The sequence below is a fragment of the Falco biarmicus genome, chromosome 6, assembly GCF_023638135.1.
Source record: "Falco biarmicus isolate bFalBia1 chromosome 6, bFalBia1.pri, whole genome shotgun sequence".
Taxonomy (NCBI): Eukaryota; Metazoa; Chordata; class Aves; order Falconiformes; family Falconidae; genus Falco; species Falco biarmicus.
In genome coordinates this window covers 44,775,348-44,797,962 of record NC_079293.1, presented here as the reverse complement: position 1 = coordinate 44,797,962, position 22,615 = coordinate 44,775,348, and the positions used below count along the sequence as shown (strand labels likewise).

The following is a 22,615-nucleotide window of genomic DNA, read 5'->3' as shown; positions in this document are numbered from 1 at the left end:
GACAGTATGTCACCACCTGGAAGGAGTAACACCAAGAAGGACCTAGAGGAAGGACAACGTGCTGCTGGCCAACTCTTCCAGCAGAGCCAGAACAACCCAGTTCAGAAATCCTAGTATCTAAATCTAAAATTACTCAAAGGCCCAAAATACCTTCCCTGACTCTACTAGAGTCCACGTCTGAGTCACAGGCGGATCCTGTCACATGGTGGGGGCAACAGCGGACAAAGCCCAGCATCAAGTGCTCCCATTTCACCCTTCTGCAATCTGGCTGGCTCAGGCAAACCAAACCTCATTCCTGCTGACCAAGGCAGGATTCCTTTCCATTTCAACGGAGGGAGCTTCTCCCTGCATCTACTCACAATCCCTAACAGTGCCAGCAGCAAAGGCCTCCACGCTTCTCCAGGGCATGGTGGTGCCAGGGGTGCTGTCCTGAGAAATACCTATTCGGTGCTGCTCTGCCCATCCTTATGTTCCTCGCCCAAACTCCTCCTTCACCCTGAATTACCATGGTACCCCCACTCTCACACAGACCCTGAATTACCGTAGTACCCCCACTCTCACACAGACCCCTTAAGCCCAGTCAAGACATCTTGATGTTTTGACTCTACTGTTGACCACTTAATAAGCAAGTTCACAATCTTGGTTTTGATTAAAGCTCACAGCCCTTATTAGAGCACTTCACCACTATTCACTGTTTCCAAATCATACTTCCTAGTTTTGTAAAGCCTGAGTAGAGGACGGCCAGGACCCAATAGCTTGTCTTCAAAATCATGAGGCTTTCAAAGTAATACCAATTTTTTTAATTTTTTTTTTCTTTTCCCCCAGTTTTGCAAGCCTTCACAGCATCCCAAGTTCTGGGTTTTCAAGTTTTTTCTTCAAGCTGCTTTTTTTTTTTTTTTCCCCAGGTCAACTGAGATTCTTCCAGAACTGTTCAATGGTAACAGTTCAGGATTTAAGAACAGCATCAACTCGTGGTAAGAGACTCATGGTAAAGTTGCGTTGCTAAGCCTTGTGAGTCATTTGTATAACACCAACCAAATCAGTTTATCACTTACACAAGACACTCTGTCATGCTACCCCTATCCAGAATTGCAGATTTTTTGTTTTCCACTGAAGGTTTTGATTATCCAGACCCAGCTGTAATTGGATTTCAGTATTATAATACAGCACTTCCTAATAAAAAGTTAATGAAGGCGGCCACAATTGAGTGGGTATGACCTATGACCTTCTCTTATGCTATGTTAATTTATTAATACCTTCCATTCATGGAAGGAAGGGGAAGAAGAGTGGAATCTATTGAACAGCTGGAAATTAAAACTGTTACCTGTAAGAGCTATTCACATGCTGTGAAATAATCTTCATGGATGCTTTGCAGGTAAACAAAAACCAAATCAGAATGGATTATGTCCTAAATTTCAGTGAAAACACAGAGCTCTACTAGCTTCAAAAGTGGGGATGCTAATGCCTTGGGTACTTTTTTAGCTACGATATGTGATTTAGAACCAAACCTACAGGTTGCAAAATTGGTGACATCAGAACTTTGGTATTTTGTGTAACAGTGCAGTGGGTAGGCTTCTGTGTTAATGCCAGAGGCAAGCAAAATTCACCTTTAACTATGCACACAGCCTGACAATTAAAGCACAAATCAAAAAAATTAAATACTTGAACGACAGACAAGAACTACAGACTACTGTCATGCACAAAGCCCACATCCCTGTTGTCTCTCAAAGTCTTTCAAAATAGAGAAGCCTGAAAATGTCAGGCTTAGTAAAAAGCCAGTTCACTGTTGTATAAACTTTTGCAGGATGCCAGCATGCACAGTATCCCCTCATGGATTTATCTTCTTGTGACAGGCAATCTGGCTTTAATTTCCCAAGTCTCTTTGTATTGCCCATTAACCATCAGTCAGCCTCCCTGTATCAACACCTTTCTGATATGCTATAAACTGCAGAAGTATTAAAAAATAAGTAATCATCTTCTCTATTTTGGTAAATCATAGAGTAAAATGATTTCTTGTCCTGAAGATTCTTGATCAATAAATTAATATGAACAAAACAAACAGGAATTAGTACTCCAGTACTATTCGAATATTTTTATGACCCAATTCACACTTAATAGTACAGATTCAATTCTAGCTTTTGGCAATATCTCTAATATTAGCGTGCTGTATCACCATCTGTAGCTTCAGCAGGATTCCAACTGATTACAAATAATAGATAAGAGGGAAATATTCTGGAAAAATAATATTTTTCTTCCCTAGAGATACTGTCATTTATAAGGAAGAACACAATTTTAAAAGAGCATAAAAAAATATTCCAATATTTCTACCATTATTTTACACCACCCTTTAATAAACTGAGGGAAGTGGAGAAATATTTTATGCTTTTTAAAATCACAGTATTTTATTGACTGTAGTATGCTCAAAAACTCAGTTATACAGTAAAACAATACTTCACACTATGAAGGGGTTCTTTGTGGTTATGGCACTTACTGAATTCTTCTAATATTTTGATTTTATCAGCCAGGTATTTAGTCTAATAACCACAGGAAGTTACTCTACTTTAGTGTTTCTAAATTCTGACAATTTTTGCTAGCTGAAAACTTTCACTCTGCATGACCGTCTCATTAACAACTCTTCATTTCACACTGGATAGGGCTTTTTTAATCATTGAATTCTCCTCCCACCCTGCCCTGGATGGATTGCTTCAAAGATTATCCACCATTTGTTTTAGAACAGCTAAACAGAGAATTTCAACTCCCTCAAACACACACACACTACTATTCATGCTCTTAAAATCCCTAGTAAGTATGTACCTAAAAGGAAAGAAATCCTGCTTGGTTTTTGGTTGTGTTTTTCTGAAGTCTAGCACTTCATCCCTAACAAATCAACCACTTTAGACTGCAGAGCGCTGAAGGGCTAAAATCATGTTCTCAAAAAAGATGACTAGAACTAAAACACAAGTTAAAATGAAAAAGGAAGTATCCACTTAAAAAAAAAACTAAATCAAAACCAAAAGAAAAATGCACCGTTCTTGGCTGTGATCTTAGTACTGTTATCAAAAGAACTAGAAAAAAATAAAGCTGACAAAAACTTGATTAACATAAAAACACGACATAATGGGGGCAATGCTAACATCAACTTTTAATAAGATTTAAATTCAAATATAATAAAGTATAAAAAATCCTAACTGCTTGACAACTCGGGGGACAAGGACTGGATACACTACATATGTACCAAAGCCCACTCAAGGATTCTGCCATCTTTTCCCATAGTCTTAACCCACAAGGGAGGACATGAACAATTATCATGTAAGTACTAGGTGAGAACTGCAAGAATGGTGAAAAGGGTATTTATTTACTTTCTGGCTTCAAAACAATAAAATCAGATCAAACTTATTGTGTGTATGCATTTCATTTCTTTTCATTTTGACCTTATCCTGATCCACATCCATTTTCGTATTCATGTAAAGCTTTGAAGCACTGTCACACATGTGCTAAGCATAGGGCTGTGCTGACATCTAAGCAGCTGCCAAAAGACACTGGGTCCATGACAGACATCCCATGGGAAAAACATCAAGAAAAGAACAGACCACTTGAATGTAATTTATCTGTCATTGATGTGCACAGCTACTTTACACGTATATATCAGCTGCACCACAAGAAAGACGTATCCTGATTCTCATGCCAAGTTCTCAGGGGAAAAGCTTTCAATCAGTAACAACAGTAGGTTTGATAAAGATCTCATCATTTGTTCTCACAGGTCAGCTTCACCATCTTGGATGGAGGTAAAAACCTCAGGAATTTTTGCTAAGGAAATAGCTTGCCCAAATACTGGTACAAAATACATCTGTTTTTATTTGCTGAGATGCTCAGACATTAAATATATCAACCGAACACCATCAGTCACTAATGAACATCAATTTCACATGTGTTTTTTAAAAACAGGCTAGCAGCATCTACAGCCATCAGTTAAACTTCAATGTACAGAGAAAGAATAAAGAAATCACCTTTGCAAAAACTTTAAAATTGATATTTTCAGACGTGTATAAGAAAAACCCGCAGGAGGTGGTGAGATACAGATTTGAACTAGGAAATTCAAGTGCTTTAACTTGAAGAGTCATTTTTTATGACAGACAGGAGGTTCAGTTTGGATAAACTATACACCTTTTTTATCTGTCACACCAGCAAGACCAGAGGTGTGCTATGGTTACTGGAGGTTTCATCTATCTGCAGAGAAGCATGCACAGATCTGTGTCTTAGAACTCATGAAAATCTAGGATTAGTCAATCTTCACTCAAGTCCTTGTCCTTGGTGCCTAAGGACCAAAGAAGAAGGGCCTATGGCAGACACACTACCTTCATACCACTGGCATGGTAACCTCTATATCACTGGCAGGGGCAACAAACGCTAATCTTTTAACAGTCAAGTAAACCTTTATTGGGGGAAGACTTGAAAAGCTTGCTCAGCTGGCCTTCAAGAGAGAACCAGAACCACACAGCAACGTTCATGTACAGCAGTGGGCAAAGCTTTCCTTCTCTGCTTGCACTGAGAAAATTGCTACTGCCACCTTTATTTGAAAAAAAGCAGCCCAGTACCCTGATCTCCTGAAACGTCATGATGCTATTCCTTGTTCAGAGAACAAGTGCTATTTTCAGTCCTTCCAGTGGGGAAAAAACCCACATAGTATTTAAAAAACCCAAAGTTCTGGCACCAAGCCATGATGAAAAGCCAAAACTGATACAATTTCCAAAAAAACACTGGAATGTACTCTGCAAAACAGCTACAGTCCAATGTGTATCACCTGTTGGTGGCCTTCCATTACACCTAACTCCATAGCATCGATATTAGCTATCAGTCATTTCAACCCTGTGCAAGGGATTGTTGTTCATTATCTCAGTTCCTACTTTTTAAGTGTTTTTAAGGAGACGCATTAATTACACTCCATTTGGCTCTAAAACTTACTTCCCAAATCTACCAAATTACCCTCTCGTGCTTTCATTTCATTCAGGGCATGCTGTAATTCCCTCTGATCAATACAGCAGGCATTAGGAAAATGCTGGAAGAGCTTCACATATCAGTGCCACGCAGGACTGACTGCAGCTGAATACAGCAGGGCACAAGTATGCTTTCCAGGGTAAGTGACTGCCAGGACTGAAAGAAAAAAAATGGAGGACTTTTTCGTCTGTGCATTACACAGAATCACAGAATGGTCCAGGTTGGAAGGGACCTCTAAAGATCATGTAGTCCAACCCCCTGCTAAAGCATGTTCTCCTACAGCAGGTTGCACAGGATCATGCTCAGGTGGGTGTGGAATGTCTCCACATAAGGAGACTCCACAGCCTCTCTGGGCAGCCTGTGCCAGTGATCTCTCAACCTCAAAGGAATGAAGTTTTTCTGCAGATTCAGATGGAAATTCCTGTGTTCCAGTTTGTGCTCATTGCCCTTTGTCCTGTTTCTGGGCACCACAGAAAAGAGCCTGGCCCATCCTCTTGACACCTTGTCCTTCAGAGATCTGTACGCATTGATAAGATCCCTCTCAGCCTTCTCTTCTCCAGGCTGAACAGGCCCAGCTCTCTCAGCCTTTCCTCACAAGGGAGATGCTCCAGCCCCCTCACCGCCTCTGGACCCTCTGCTGGACCCTCTCCAGTAGCTCCCTGTCTCTCTTGAACGGGGCAGCCCAGCAGGGGACACAGCACTCCAGATGGGGCCTCACCGGGGCAGAGCAGAGGGGGAGGATCACCTCCCTCGGCCTGCTGGCCATGCTCCTCCTCACGCCCCCCAGGATCCCACTGGCCTTGGCCACCAGGGCACAGTGCTGGCTCGTGGGCAACTTGCTGTCCACCAGGGCTCCCAGGTCCTTCTGCACAGAGCTGCCTTCCAGCAGGTCAGCCCCAGCCTGTACTGGTGCAGGGGGCTGTTCCTCCCCAGCTGCAGGACCCCACACTCGCCCTTGTTGAACTGCATTAGGCTCCTCTCTGCCCAGCTCTCCAGCCTGCCCAGGTCTCGCTGAAGGGCCGCGCAGCCTCTGCTGTATCAGCCGCTCCTGCCAGGTCTGTCCCACCAGCAGCCTTGCGGAGGGTGCGCTCTGTCCCTGCACCCAGGGCACTGGTGGATAAGCTGGACAGGACTGGACCCAGCACTGACCCCTGGGGCACACCGCTGGCCACAGGCCTCCAGCCTGACTGCGCCGCTGGTCACAGCCCCCTGAGCTCTGCCGTTCGGCCAGTTCTCAACCCACCTCGCTGTCCACTCATCCAACCCACACTGCCTGGGCTTCCCTCTGAGGATGTTATGGCAGACAGTGCCAAAAGCCTTGCTGAGGTCAAGGCACACAACATCCTCCGCTCTCTCCTCACCTACCCAGCCAGTTGCTGCATCATAGTAGGCTATTAGGTTGGTCAGGCACGATTTCCCCTTGGTGAATCCATGTTGATTACTCCTGATAACCTTCTTTTCCTCCACATGCTTTGAGATGACCTCCAGGATGAGCTGTTCCATCACCTTTCCAGGGCTGGAGAGGAGGCTGACTGGCCTGTAGTTTCCTGGGTCCTCCTTCTTCTTGTCCTTTTTGAAGATGGAGTGACATTGGCTTTTGTGCAGTCCTCAGGCACCTCTCCTGTCCTCCATGACCTTTCAAAGATGATGGAGAGTGGCTTCGCAATAACATCTGCCAGCTCCCTCAGCACTATGCGGTGCATCCCATCAAGCCCCATGGATTTCAGGGTATCAGGTTTGCCTAAGTCAGGGGTCCTCAAACTACGGCCCATGGGCCAGATACAGCCCCCCAGGGTTCTCAATCCGGCCCCTGGTATTTATAGAAACCCCCGGCTGGGGGTTGGGGGGGTTGGAACCAAGCAGCCGCAGATGACCTCCTGCCACTTCATCTGTGCGCCGGCCCCCTGTCTAAAAAGTTTGAGGCCCCCTGACCTAAGTGATCTCTAACTCGATCCTCCTTGACCAAGGAGACCTCCTTCTCCTCTTGCCGCCAGGGTCTGGGATTCCTGATGGCTGGCCTTGGTAGTAAAGACTGAAGCAACATGCTACTGAAGAAAGGTGCATCGTATCATCTGTACTTTGTGAGGATCACAACTGAAAATACTATTTTTAATGAAATATTTTAAGCGTTGGATTCAGGATTAATTCCTTCTGGCATCGTTTTATATGCCAAATAAAACCAATTATTGACCTTAACCATCTATTAGTTTAAATGTAAAGTTATCTATCTAGTCACATGAAGAGAGGCTACCTGAAAGACAATGACAATTACAGTGAATTTATTTTCACTCAAACAGGCAGAGTTCACAGTTCAGAGCTGAGGCTGCAGGAAGGTAAAAAACTGCACATAACTATTAATGCAATGCATTAGATTTACGAAGCAAGAGCATCTTTGTGCAATACATGACCCTAAGGAAATACTAAGAATTATCTGCTCATTTACAAATCTCTGCTCGTGTTTTGATTAGAAGAATGAAAAACAAAACAAAAAAATCCACTCAAGAACAAGATGGCTTGCCCATATGTTGTGCAAGGGATGATCAAAACGTGTGCATTCATCTTTTATCAATGTTTGTAAACACAGGCGTGTACTTCAAAAAGCATAATACCTGTAACTTACAGAAGTTACACCTGTCATTGCACTGAGCTACTCACCAAGCTTTCAGAAGTGAGGATGATTATAGAGGAAGCCCCAAAACTTTACTAAGTAGCTAATCACAACCAATCAGGTATCTAATCAGCTGGCCTTTTTACAGACAGCTGAGATGCAGCTGGATGAAGCTGTGAACACACCTCAAAATAAAGTATTTAGATAGGAAAAAGAAATTTTCATAATGTAAACAGGAAAGTGTCTGGGTTGGGTAAACCTGTCCAGCTGCTATTGCCCACTGGAGTATAGTTCCCATCCACAGCACCATTTAATGGTAACACAAAATTCCTGAAGTAAAAGGACCAAAATCTGAAGAAAGTTTTCAAGGTTAAAAACTCTTATCTAGATTACAGCCTTTTCCCTATTGGCACAGCTAGGCATTCCTAGCTAATGCCAACACAAGCATGAAAAATACAGGTCCAACACAAGCATTGCTTTAGTCTTCTGAGCTGAGTGTTCACTATGAAGACCTGACAAACATAATGCTTTACTCCATGCAAGCTGTTAATACTTCTGGGCAGGAGAAGCACAGAGTACCCAAAGGAAAAAAAAAAAATCTTTTAAGAGCAGAAGAGGGTATTGAAGAAATTTTAGGTGTGAAACACTTGTTTAGCCTTAGATTTCCCCCTGTCCCACCACAGTTAGTAATGATGAACTTAGGTTGATTCTGCCACTTGTCTACATCAATTTGTTTTTGTAACTATGCATTCAGAAAAAGTGAGTAATTTGTGTTGAGGGGATGAAAATCAGACGTACATCATTCCTTTAAGTGAGTTGTCTGAACTTTAGGAGCATAACAAATATCCACGTCAAGTAAAAATTACAGGTCTTGTGCACACAGACTTTGCAGCAAAAAGGTGAGGAAACCCAGATTACTGTAGCTTGCTCTTACTGGTAACTAAGCTAAACTGAATTGCTTTCCACATTACCCTCCTTCTGCTGATCAAAAGCCAACTGTTTCAACACACTGATACACACATGTGACAGAACATTTAAATGCGAGGACTGGTGGCTCAGGATGTGATTTTATGGTCAGTTTGAACAGAGATGAGTGAGGACCATCACACATAGTGGCTCTTCACCTCCACCCCATTTCTAACTACCCACTCCCACTTGCTGCACTAGCATTCACCGTGGGCCACATCAGTGAAACAATATGTCTGGAAACTAGATTAGAATACAGACCCATTTTCAGGCAACTGCTCTAGCTCACCTATATCAGCCTGGTGGCAATCTTGCACTACTGAGGAAAAAGGGACCTTTTCATCAGCAGGCTCCACTTTTTGGCTAGAAGCGACCACGGAATCTTGGCCCTTTCTTAGGAATTTCTTGAAACAGGTAAAATTTCTACTTTAATAACAACAGGGCCTTCAAAAGCGTTCAGGCATCTAAGCTTCATTAAAACAATACTACTTGAAAAGTTTTTTATTAAAGAAAGCCATAGGCTATATTATATAAATTAGTCTATGGCTAATTATTATTATATACATAACCACAATATCTCTGCCTCCCTTTCTGCTTTGGTGTTTTACAAGTGACAGTGAGAATTCTGCATGAGTTGGAAAGGAAACTTTCAGAAAAGCTGCACCTTCAAGTGTTGCAACTGCACAGCACAAAGACTTCAAAACTGCAGTTAGTTCTACCCAAATACCTTAGTAAGATACTACACTGTACCTACAGAAATGAATTGAGTCTGGAGAAATTAAGACAGTCACAAGAGAACTGTTGTCTGCCTCTTTTTTCTTTTCTTTTTTTTTTCTTTTTAAATGGCTACTATAAAACAGCCTTCTTGTCTGGGAAGACAGACACAAGACAGTACCAAACTGTGTTTTAGAGAATAAACCAACACACAGTAAAAAAAAACAACAACAACAAAAAAACCAAAAAAACCAACCCCAAAACAACAAACAGACCCTAAATGCCTGCTTCCACTTCTTCCTCTTGAAGAAACCATCACAATGCTGGTCCTCACTGAAAACATCATGAGGTACCATGATGATAGTGAGGGAAAGGTTGATGCTGCACAGTCACACATGATGAGAACAGTGTATCCCATCCCTATAAAAGGACTCATTACACACATTCATTAAATATATCTTATTGCTCTGCTTGAAAGTGTTGCACCTGCAGCAGAGTCCATGTTCTAGGAACTGCTACCAGCAAAAGGGCCATCTTCACTTGCCTTATTAGCTCCAAAGGCAGTGTCTTGCTTTTGCATGAATACACTGACAGACAAAACATCACTAAAATCCTGGCTCCCCTTGACTCAATGACAAAAATTCCATTAGTTTAATCACCCAGAGATTTAACCCAAGTTACTTAAAAATGCCTGAAAATGCTGTGGGGAACAAGAGTTGGAAAGGCAAAGTGCTGTTGATGTAAACTCATCAGAGTTGCTCTGCACATAAGTAAACATACTATTAATTAAAAATTGAAACCAAAAAAAAGCAAGAAGAAAGCAAACGCAAAATAACAGCAGCTCACCTTTTGAGGGGGTGGTCCGTGGTCATCCAAGTAAGTGGAATTTCCTACAAAAAGAAGAAGGATGAAGATAAAACAAAAGTCATCCAATGCAACTTCAAAACTTGCCAATTCGTGGAACCAGTGTATCTCTATCCCACTGGTTCTGTGGTTTTAAATAATTCAAGGAAAATAAATATCCTCTGCTTTAATTTTTGATTAACAAGAGAAAAACAAAACTAATTTGTTTTGGCTACATTTGTGATAAAAGATTAGATGCACATTGTCTCTTTAGCAAAAACCTAAATGGGCCAAGGCAGCTTTAATTAAGTAATCACAGCCTTCAATTATTTGCATGACAAAAACTGTTGGTTGCATCCTTGCACATTTTAAGCACAGTTAACCTTGAAAAGATTCCTTAAATAATAAAGTATCAAAGCCCTTAATTAGATTTTGGTCTGATGGAGTTGACAAGTATTCACATATCCCTCTTCTAAGATGGATTTTCCTCAACCTCCAAGCTACTTTTTTTGTTCCCAAACCGTATTGATTGAATGGGAGTTGTATTCTGATGTAATTACACCTGCTCTTTCAAGACGCTTCATTAATTCAGATGAAAAGGTTCAAAAACGAAAAAAAAAGCTTCTAAATCCTCCCTTCTTAGTTAGCTACAATAAAAAAGGCAACAATTTCAGACTTTTTTTTTGCAATACAAACACACACATAAAATACACCCTCCCACATACACCCATAGGCTGTCTTCCCTGTAGCTGTCCTTCCTGAACCCTTCTTCTGAAGGATTAATCAGGAGCTTTCCCAACATGTCCCAGCAGAAGATGAAACCTTGCAGCAAGTCTGAAAGTTCCCTTCGGGCCACAGATGCCTCTCCTCTCAGTCATCCTCCTACCAAAGACAGCAAAGCCACCTCTGCTCTAATCTTACATCAGTACAGAGTACGAAAATCATTTTTACAAGTGCCTACTATATATCCATAAGTCACATGGAGAAAGACTGTAAAAAGCATGACCCACTCATGACCATCTCTGTTCCTGGGATGTTGCATGGGCAGCAGATACTGCCTCCAGGGCAACACAGGCTAGTGGGAATAAAACCATTTGGCACCAAAGAGCTCTTCTCTTGCCAACCTGGCCAAAAGGACACTGGGTCACGTTGTTTTTCGGAGTGCCACAAACCCCATAGATTTCTGGATCCAGGAGGCAGTAAGGAGAATTTTGTGTGTGAGTGAGTGTGATAAATTTCCATGTACAATAAAAAGTCAGGATTTGTTTGCAGAAGTATTTTGCTTTCTGTTTTTTTCTCTGCTTTTCTAGCATAGGTTATGAAGCTATGGCAACTTGTGTCACGTCTTCCAACTCATCTAAAGTTAAGTTCCAATACCTCAAATTCATTCTTTTACAGATGTACCCACCCTGATCTTGCAATTTTGCACAACTACTAAAGCCAGAACGGTAACTTATCGATGGTCATCTGAAATCATCGGTCACCTTCTGAACCATGCCAGAAACTCATCTTTCTATACATTTGACACAAATACCCATCCTCTGAACAACCCAGTTGATTAATTTAATGCCATGGATAATACAGCTGATTCTCCATATTCAGGATAATTTCTATTTATCCATTCCTCTGATACAATTTTAATTGCCAGGGAAGTAATTCAAATTCAGTTCCTAGACTGCTAACAGAGTTATATATGGCTTTCCAATAAAGTAGCTACGCCATACAGAGTGAGATGGACTTAAAAACAAGCATTTCAGGAAATCCCAGAGTTACACCTGGGAGAGGAGCAAGGAAAGCTCTGTTAGTGCCTCTCCTTTCACACTCATTTGGGATTTAACTTTCCTGTAGGATCAGGCTGTTGCTACACAGTTCATAGCAACTTTCTGCTCTTCGTAATCACGCAAGCTGAAAGACCAACACTGTCGTTGATAAAAATAGCTCTTATGGTCTTCTCATTGTGTCAGGAAAATTGTTTCATTTTGTTCCATGCTTTAGCATGCTTAAGTGATGTTTGCTAAAAAAGCATTTTTGTTGTCTAAACAAGTTAACACATCAGAAATGCCATAAACATTATATAAAAACTACCGGTTTGTTAAAAAGAATAATAAAACTTTGAATTTTATAATTGGTATTAAGAAGGATACGTTAATAGTCATGTATTTTTTCTCATCTCCGCAAAACATAGGCAGTTTACGCTTACCTAAATAAAAAGGAATATAAACTACACATATACTAGCTATATATTTAGCAATCACCTATCACAAACCGTTTTGCTGTAGAGGATTTGAATTACCACATTCTCTTGAGAAATGATCATTAGTCATAGTTTAGAGTACCTTATAAAGCAGTGTCAAAAGTGTCTGAGTTGTATTACAGAAACCTTTTTGAGATTTTCTTTAAAATTAGAAGCCAATAACAAATTTCACCTCTCTGTACAAGTAATCTATGTACTTAGCATGCATACTGCATTTTCATTCCTTTGTAATTTTTTAATGATTAACATCAAAATATTCCTGGCTTTGAAAATGCATCCTCTAGGTTTTATTTCTGTTCTTAAAATGTTCGTTTTTTACAGCACAGTCTAGTTACTACTGTACCCACTTGAAAGACAATAGTGCAATTTTAGCCTGTTTTATAAAGGTCTTCACAGCAGTTACTTGCTCAAACCCAGAAGCAACTAGGAGGGATACAAACTAATTGCTAGACAGACAAAAGTGATCAAGGAAATTAAGAGTAGCGACCTGAAACCTAGTCAGAATAACTTACAAACCAACAGCAGAGGAAGGAAAGCTGCAGACATTCCCCATCCCCTTACACTGCCCCACATGCCATGTGCTGAGCTAGCTCCCTTCTCCTGCCAGATCGCCTCCTACTTCTGCTCCTCAGGCATATGAACCAGAGTCGATCTCGGCATCCACAGCATGCCACATCAATCCAATAGTCTGAATACTTCTGGGTTCAAGTTTAAAACGAGTATTTTTTTTTCAAGAATAAAAGTGAAACCTTCTATTGTATGATTCGTACCATACCCTAAGTAAAAGGCACTAAAATAACTCAACAAATCCAGCTGCGATGGAGTAGAGTGGGCAGCTCTGGGGTACACCAGCCAGTTCCTTAATCTCATGAAGCCCTGCACATGCTCTCACTGATCATCATGTCATAGAATCAGGCTTTCATTGTGCTTGCAAAACAGGGGCCACACTACAGGAGCCTTAATGCATTCAGAAGTATCCTGAAAAATGCGCACTTTAGGTCACAATATTTCTGCAGAAAACATGCAGGTAAGATGATGACTTTCTAACACAATAAGAGCCATGAGAAACTTAATAAGCATGACTCCCAAGTTGGGTATTTACAAATTTTATGAACTTAAGACAGGGCGCCTCTTTCACACATAAGGCCACTTTCCAGAGAACACATATCCAACTAGGCTGGTTTAAAAACAAAAGAAAAATCCAGCATTACAAATATTGCAACAACAGAGAAATACCAAGGTAAAGCCAATCTATGAACTATTGTCCCCTAACAGGCGACAAAGTAGTACAAAAAGAAGAGTTGCACAGTAAAAATCAGGGGCTTAGGAGCAAATACCACGAACACTGAAACCACTGTTCATAAGCTCAAGTGTTTACTGTAACTGCATCAACACAACAAGCTTATCTAAGATGGAGAACTTTACTAAACAGCTTTTATATGCTCTAGCACAGACAGCATGTGTTTGACATCATTAAGTGCCACAAGGAAGAGAAGAGTCTTTCTTTGGTGGATATGATAAAGCTATAGATTAGGTCTTCTCCCCTCATTAAAAATCTAGCCCACTGCCCCAGAGCAACCTATGTCATTAAATTATTTTTAATTTTTTAAAATTATTATTCTTAAAATATTATTTAATAAATTCTCTGAAGTAATTTTTAAAAACTTTACTAAAGACATTGTTGTCGCCTGACAAGACACTTCCAGATATTTTCTTCCTAGAGAGAAGTATTTATTCTTTAAGCATGAAATTTTCTCCCTTGTAGTATATTCTGCCTTACAGTAAGGGCATGAAAGTGTAAGGCATTAGAAACAAGTCAAACAGAATAATCAAGTCTCAAAACAATGGTATTATGCATTCCACAAACATGCTCAACAGCGCACTTGAGCTGACTGAACAGTTTCCTCCAGCCTCTGTTGGAAAAAAAAGAAAAAGAAAATAATTCAGCTTTATTACAGAAAATGGTGAATATGTGGAAACAGTCCAAATTTGTCCATAATTTTTTGTCTTTGAGGTTAAATGAATCAGCTGTATGCAAAATCTTTGGGGAAACCTTGTGGATATGTTCCTTTTTTCTTGGAATCACTGAAGTGTGGGGGTTTTGCTTGAAGCCAGCCAAGCTTACACAGAGAAAGATGGTCAGTCACCAGGATTAACGACAAATATTACTGTGTCCGGTTTCAGAACCACAGAAAACAAGAATAACTGCCATCGTGGAAAATGCCTTTCCAAAAAAATGACCAGGGAGTACGGGAAGAGGTGGTAAATGGGCTTGTGTATAAACTGAAGATCCTTTGATAGCAATGAAAACGGGGTCACTCCATTTAAACAATTCAGGTATCACGTGGAAAGAACTGAGTAGACATGAAGGGAGGAAGTCAACATGGAAAATGTGGAGTTTTGACTATTTTCCTGGAGCAGGGTTTTCCCTTGGTGGGAATCACAAGCAGCAGTTTAAGGGAGCTGAGATCCAGCTACTGCCAAATTTAATGTGTCTTGTGAAAATCCTGCTTTGTTCTCTTCATTTGGTCACAGTCTCAAACTTCCAGGTGCCGATACAACCTCTACTGGCACACCATCCTGTAGATCATCTGACATCTAAAGGAAATCAACAGTTTTAATAGTTGTCTGATGAGTCTTCTGGTCTGGACATCAGGGCTTTGAAGAATGACTCCCGCACCAAGCACCCCTAATCATTAAGAACTGTGCTTTCAAATGAACAAAAGTGCCAGTGAGTCATCAGAAGAGGATCAGTTTTGCTCGGCTTCCAGACAAGAAATTATTTAAGCAAGAAACCGGAAAGCCATCTACAATAAAAATCAGTTCATAGCTTCCCAGTGCCAGTTATTTTGCTCTATGCAATCTCCTCGCTCTCTTCTTTCCACCATGAAAAATTTCCCACTACAGAAAACACCGGGGAGGCTCTACCACTAGAACCTTTAACTCAAATAAGATGCCCACAGCTGGTAGCACATACCCAGGCCAGACAGGACTGTCAGAAACAATAGATTGGGGGTGGTTTCTGCAGTTTATTCTCAGCCTCCTGCATTTTATAGGTGTCTCTCTTCCTATTTTTTTTTCACCTTTATGGTTTTTTCCTCCCAGCAGAGGAGCGGACATCCTTAGACATTTCACAGATTTTTGCACATCTGAAATACTATGTTCTTAGTCACCATGTCATGGAGCCCTTTGTGGTCCAAAGACAGGAAGGGGGCTAGGAACTACAATGTGAAAACCAGCAGCTTAGCAGAATGATGTTGCCCAGCTCAAACCCAACCTAAAAGAAAACCCCTGCTACTGCTCAGGTCAGCATGGCCACACCAGCTTTAACAGAGGGAACTTTTTCAGACGTGTGCAGAGAAGATTAAACATAGCAAAACACAGCAAAACCCCACTAACCAGTCTGTACTGGAATAAAAAGTGATTTACTGCAATTTCTTCCCTCATATGTAAAAGGCTCTGTACCTACAACTGGTTTCCTCTGTGCAAAACTAACATCCTGTCAAAATTTCAATTTGACCATGAAAAAAAACATGAAGCAAGCATTGTTTTTTAAAAAAATATTCCAAAATGGATTTTTCTGCTTCCTTTCTTGCCTTTCAAAACATTTTGGTTATTCCTCATTGTTTAAATCATAAATACCAAAAACCCCAACACCAAACCTATACATTTAATTCACTCTACATCACTGCACGCAATGAAGCAAAGAAACTGTAACATGATAAAAATACCTATTTGGCTTTATTACCCACTGAACTGAACCCTGGAAACTTCAGGAAGATACAACTCAGATTTGTTTATCTACCAGTTTCATACTTCTAACACAATTAGGAGAAAAACTGGCACACAAGTACAGTTTTTGAAAACTTACGGGCAATCCTGCATATGTAATACATATAAAAGTAGTACTGAAATACAGATACGGAGGATTTGTATAACAGTAGGTTCTAAACCAGTACAGAATATACGTTACAGAAAGACTCTAAATGAAGAAAAATACTTCTATGAAAACAAATATTTAAGAATACTGACTTTCTGTATACTTACCAGTTTGTCCAAATCTATTAGTGTTCATATATTTATACACTTGCATTTTAATACACTGAAGACTAGAGTGTTAACTTGTTCCATAAACCAGTTTCTTAGGAGAAACGTCCACATTATTGGTTACATTCAAGCATACTGAAATTTATCATTGTAATTCATAAACAAAAAGTTAAAAACTTTCAGTGGTTTAGTCCAAATAAAAAAAAAAAATAAAAAAAATCAAGGTTCTGATATGACCCACCTCTCCAAATTATGTGATCTACAGCAAGCAATAAAATGAAAATATTGCAGACATTGGGTTTATTGGCAACACTCCTGGTGCTTTCTGCTTTTGCTTCTACCCTCTAATGACAGAGTTTCCAGCCTATAACTCCACAAGTAAGAGATGAAAGATCCATTTTAGTGAATGTTCAGAAACTTCGGTTAGATGAAATCAAATCTGAACATTTGATAATGAAAACTTGGCTAAAACCACTCCCAAATAAGGAGAAAAATCTTCCTTTTTACAAACTCACAAAGAGATACCTAGATGGTCTGACATCAGAAAGTTCATAATCTTCCTACTACAAGCACCCACATTGTGTGTTTGTCCTATATACATACATATCAAGCAGTTGAATATTTTGCTCTGTGACTCTTGCTCCATGCTGGGAGACTTTTCCTAACCCCTCATTACCAGACACGTGCATCTTATCCTTCCTTCAGAAGTCTTCCAAGACCAGCTGACACCAATTTTTTTCTTGTACTGGCCTTTAGCACCCAGAAGTCTTCACTGCCTAGTATATACTGGCCCCAGCCCAACCTACCTACAAACAGCAGCCTTATCCTCTGCATTGCTAGTTCTCAGCCCCCTTCCACTCCTCTGAGATCCTTCCTCCTTGCCCTTGTCAGCTCTTTGCAGGTTCAGCCATCCTTGCTGCTCCTGACAGCGGCACACCGCCTGCCCAGTTACCCCGGCGAGACGCTGCTTGCTGCCCTCCTGGTTTCAGCACGTGCGGCAGAGCGGTGCAGGCAGGACAGGGAAGGTGCGGGTTAGGCATGGCTATCCTTCTGCAAAGACAGGAGATTCCAGAAGGCAAAGCTACTCCAAAATCAGAGATCCTCTGCAAATTGTGTGGTTAAGCCTTATTTCAACACACCTTATACAGAAAAGTAACAAGCATTTCAAATGTACAGACAGGTGTTTCATTTTAGCATTTGTTTTTTGGGTTTTTTTTGTCAATAAACTGCTTTATTACTACTGGGGGTGGGGGGAGGGTCAGGAAGCGAATCAAGTAATAAAACCAGCCCCAACAGGTATTTTCCTGCACTCAAAGGAAAAGCAGATATGCAGTTCTCTAACAAGACAGCACAGAAAATACCCGATGACCCTCCCCCCTCCTCCCCACAAAAAGTGCTATTAAGCCAAACTATTTTGTTTTTTCACTATGAGCACACAGACTGCAATCTACCTCTGCGGCCAGGTAACTCTTTACTAAATGCACTTCAAAGCCCCATTAAGCTGTTATTCACCTTCACTCAACTTTTCAGCTGGTTCTCAAATTCTGCTTTCTGGTATCACATAGCAAGTGGACACTGATTAAATACGGGGTCTTCTTCCCTCACCAAAGATTTTTGTTACTAATTTCTGTCACAAAGGTGCCAGATATTTTGTAATGACTTGTATTCTTTTCTTAATTTCCTTAGCAAGATTTACCTTAACAAAAATGCAGTCAGTTCTATAAATACACACTACTATGTTTCTTGGTGCCTTTTGGGGTATTCCTGGGAAATATTCTCCCAAAATGTATGATCAAGCAATACTTAAACCTAGGCAACTACAAACTGAGCTGTTCAAAATTTAAGGGGCAATTTGGGAAGAGCTCACAGTTTGACAGATAAACTGCCACTCACTGAAACCATAAAGACTGGTCTCCTACTTGATTTCCTAACTGGTTAACATAAAAAGAATAGTGGAAACTGTCAAATTACTATGGCTGAACACAAAAAGGATCAGAGAGTACTCTGAAAGTAGATAACAAAACCCAACACTCTTAAACTGGAAACAGAAAAATGTTGCAGTACGTCAGGGGTATGAGGACTGGCCACTACTGGAGATCTCCAAGGGCAGATTAGGCAGGCATCTGCCAAGAACAACCCAGGTGTTGCCATGCTGCTTTAGAACCAACAGGCAAATTAAACTAGCTCCTATTCCAGACCTATTTCTTTTTAACGATTTTTTAAATTTTTTTAGTCAAGTAAACTTCCCCTGGGTGTTCTGAGTCCTGTCACTCAATAGTCTCATTCACGACTTGAAAAAACGCATTAAAGAGCACTAGTATTAAAATTGGTAACAATACCAAACAAAGGGATTTGACATCTGCTGAAACTCCAGGGCAAACAGAGAAAGATACTTACAAGTTAAAGAAATAGTCTGAAAACACAAGATGCAATTCAGTAAAAAAAGGCATAAAATTTTTAACTCCGATACAGGCGACATCATCAGAAGAGCAGAACTGAAACAAAGGGGAAATTGCAGGAAAAGAGCATAGGGAGAGATGATGGGAGGTGAATACCACTTCTTGCCTTTGGACCTCTTTGAGCGCTCTGTGAAAACTTTTCAGGAAGATCTTTCTACTCCAGCTGAATGTTCAGCGAGAGTTTCACTAGCTTGGCAAGAAGTCTGTTTTAAATGACTGTCACATGAAGACACTTCAGAAGGCTTAGGGTTACTGTTTCCCCCTTTTCCTCCTGAGTGATAGATAGGTGCGAGAATATTTGCAGGCCATTTACCTTCATCAGAGAAAACGTTTTTACCTCTATCCTACAGAACACAAGGCACATAGGAAGAAACGCTGTGGGACAAAAGATGGCAGCAGGGCCAGGACACTTCCCCTTTCAACGCACATGCTGTCCACTGCACCTCCCTCTGCAGTCCTGTGCTTCGCATGTGTAATTCCATAGACAAACCTTCTCTCCACAAAGCTCTCCCCAGCAAAGTGATGGTCATTTAAAGGTGAGGTTGAGGGCTGGACAGAGGACATAGTGCTGAAGCTTCAATGAAGACCCTGCCGCGTGCGAGGTCCCTTAGGCTCACTTTGCTCTACCATTCAGGCTGCAAACTGCAGGGAATGTGTGTCTGACCAGACACCTTCTCAGATGATACCAGTCTCATGAGTTTCCCATTACATCAATACCAGACATCAGCTCTGTCTTTTGCATGACAGTTTTCCAGAGACAAGGATTTTATTATTTAAACTTAACCCAACTTGCAAGCTTTATTCTTGTCCACTGCTTTCACGTAGATATTTTCAGATACACCTCTCTTTTTTCCTCCTGCACAGGAAATCTTGGAAAACAGCAAGTCAGCGAGCACATTTTGGAAAACATCCAGCTGGCAAGTCACCAGTTATTCAAGGAAGACTTTTATTACTACTATTAGTATTATTAAGTACTATGCTGCAAATGCTATCCAGAATGTGTTGTTTGTTGGGCGTTTGGTTTGAAGTTCCTGTCCCTGGAGGCACATTTCCCAGAAGCTGCCTAGGTCTGTGGTCTGACCTCAGAGGCAACCTTTTGAGTGGAGAAGAAACGCACACGCTTCACAGACAATTGGTCACATACAGTGCTAAAGAATTAGTCATATTTTTATCATGATAAAACCAAATGAGTTTTGCTTGCACATGTTTTTCACAGCATCTGTCAAGTCATACAGTTGCTATGATTTTGTCACACTTCTTTACAGAGGCTGCTGCATTTAGGATAATGGACTCCCATATGAGGTAGCCTGCAGGACTGAGCTGTATGTCTGTATGGTTTTCCACTTTCTTCACAGTTCACATTATCTTTCCATCTGATTTCAAAAAGTACGTCTGATAATAATAAAAGAGCCTTTTTACAAGTCTGTCTCCTTTTCCTCCTACCTTTTCTTTTTGGTGTGCCATGACAAAATCATGTAAAAATCTTCTCTATACTTACATCCATCTTGAAAAGCAAGAGCATGCCATCTAAGAAGTGGCTATCCTTCTATTGCTTTCTTCTCTGAAGATAAAGTTAAAAAAAATAATTACAAACTGTTTAACCACTACTAGCTTCTAATCCTCAAAAGGCTTAACAGGCAGAAAACTGGAAGCAGCATTTCTTGCCAAGGTCTGTTAGAAGCCTGTAACTGCAGAACAGAATATGTAAGTAGGTCAGATAAGGAACATACTGTGCCTAAATGAGCTATTTCTTCTTTATGACACATTAGCATAAAGTTTTATTAATCTCTATTACAAAAAATACTAAAGCTTCAGATGGCTTTCTAGACTTCAATATGATTTAATAGAAATATTTTCCCTTACTATAAATACTTTGGCCAAACTGCTCAATTTTCACACTATCCAGCTACTGGCTCCTGTTCATGAAGACAATTTAACTTCTTTCTATCCCCGTCTCACACAGATGCATCTGAGTGATGGAAATATTTCTCAGTGCAAAGGTTTTGTATTTTAGGAACTCCTATATAGAAATTGCATATTTAAAGACAGGAGGCAAGGTTTAGCAACCATAGAGCATTGGTCTGGGCTTAAACCTGCCTTTCCGTTTCAGCACCCTCTTGTCTCCTGCAACTGTAAAAGGATGGGATTAACCCCATTCCTGTCCTTCTACCCACTTGCAATACATATCCTCTACCTCAGATTTCAGCTTTCACTGAAAAATAAGTAATTTTAGTACACTGAATGGATAACAGAACTCAATACTTCTGAAGGAATTTTCTTCTTCTGCAATGCACCGCAAGTGGCCAGCACAAGCATTGTGATTTCTAGAAAGACTACTTTCCCTGCCTTCTGCCTCATTTCTCATGACCTTAAACAAGATTCGTACCCATTTTTGTACAAGTGCTTGATTTCTTAGATTGATTCATAAACATTCTGTAGGAAGCCCTATGAAAAAATAATTGAATGTATTTTTATAAAAACTTTTGTTCTTCAAAATCTAATGCTGTCTTTTTTAATGAAGCTCAAGACCCACAACGAATACACAAGGCTTACAGGTTTGAGACACACACATCCAGCAGTAAATACAAATATATACTGAGGGGTTTTCCCAGATTGTAAACAGAAAAGATCTGGTCATCAATTGTCAAGCATTTAGTATGCTTTCAATTTTCAGAAGTCCGAGTGAAAACATTTGAAAGACAGCAGACACTTGAAGAGTTTTCAGACTTATTTATTAATTCTGCCAGCCTTAAGCTTTCCAATGACTAAGACAGCATCGCAAAAGATGTCAGCAATAACGAGTTCTGCATTAATACTCTTATGTCAAAAAGGCAACGACACTGTATGCAGTGTCATACAAGCACACAAGCCATCCAAAATTTCATCAACCTCAGCAGAAGTCTTCAAATTGGCATTATTTCTCTCATGCTCTCCACCTGCCCCAGAAAGATTTACACATTCTATATATACTACTAACTTAACTGGTGAGGAGTTCAACTCAATGAAAGTACTAAGAAGGTCTGAAATGCATTTTGACTCACTTATTTAGGACTGCTCTTGGGTGCTTTGACCGTGCTTATGAACTCTGAGATGCAAACATTCACTACTGGTAACAATTACCTAGGCGTGCTCTTTCTTTTTATATCATTTTCCTGTGTTTTATTTAGCTTGGCGAACCACATCAGGATGTCACCACTACGATGTGGTAGTTCAATAGATCTCTAATTGCCACTCACCAGCCCTCCTGTAGACCATGCTTCTTACAAGAGACATCTTAAAATATATCAAAAACATCTGTGCCATGTAGACTATTGCAATATAGTAGCCATTATCTAAATTCAGCTTCTCAGTGTACACATGCATTAAGAGAATTCTATCTACACATAAATACACAGTTATAGCCAATAAAAATTGTTCAAAAAAGTTAAAACAAAAGGTATTTGTATCAGCTTATACTATGGGACAGTATAACTTAAATGTGTTATTGCATTACATTACTAGGTTTGTTTTCAGACATGCCTGTCAGTCTTTTTTTGTAGGAGTAATAATGCTTTTTTTAATGCCAGAGCTTTATGGCAATACTTCTAAACTTTTGCTGAAAGGTGAGAATAGGCTTTTTGTTCTACTCATACAGCAGGCAGAGTGGTGCAATTCTAAACATTTCACAGGGTCATTTCAGCGACAGTATTTCATTTCTACAAGTTTCCATTGAGCTTGGCTGAGATACAG

The 22,615-nt window shown here is 40.3% G+C and overlaps 1 protein-coding gene across 1 annotated transcript in view; it reads right to left on the bottom strand.

The window, feature by feature from the left end:
- UST (uronyl 2-sulfotransferase) overlaps nucleotides 1–22,615 on the bottom strand; it is a 166,402-nt gene that overhangs the window by 94,641 nt on the left and 49,146 nt on the right. The window contains exon 2 of the mRNA XM_056344173.1: nucleotides 10,130–10,173. Within this exon, the coding sequence (XP_056200148.1) occupies nucleotides 10,130–10,173 (44 nt within the window). The remainder of the gene's footprint in view (nucleotides 1–10,129; nucleotides 10,174–22,615) is intronic.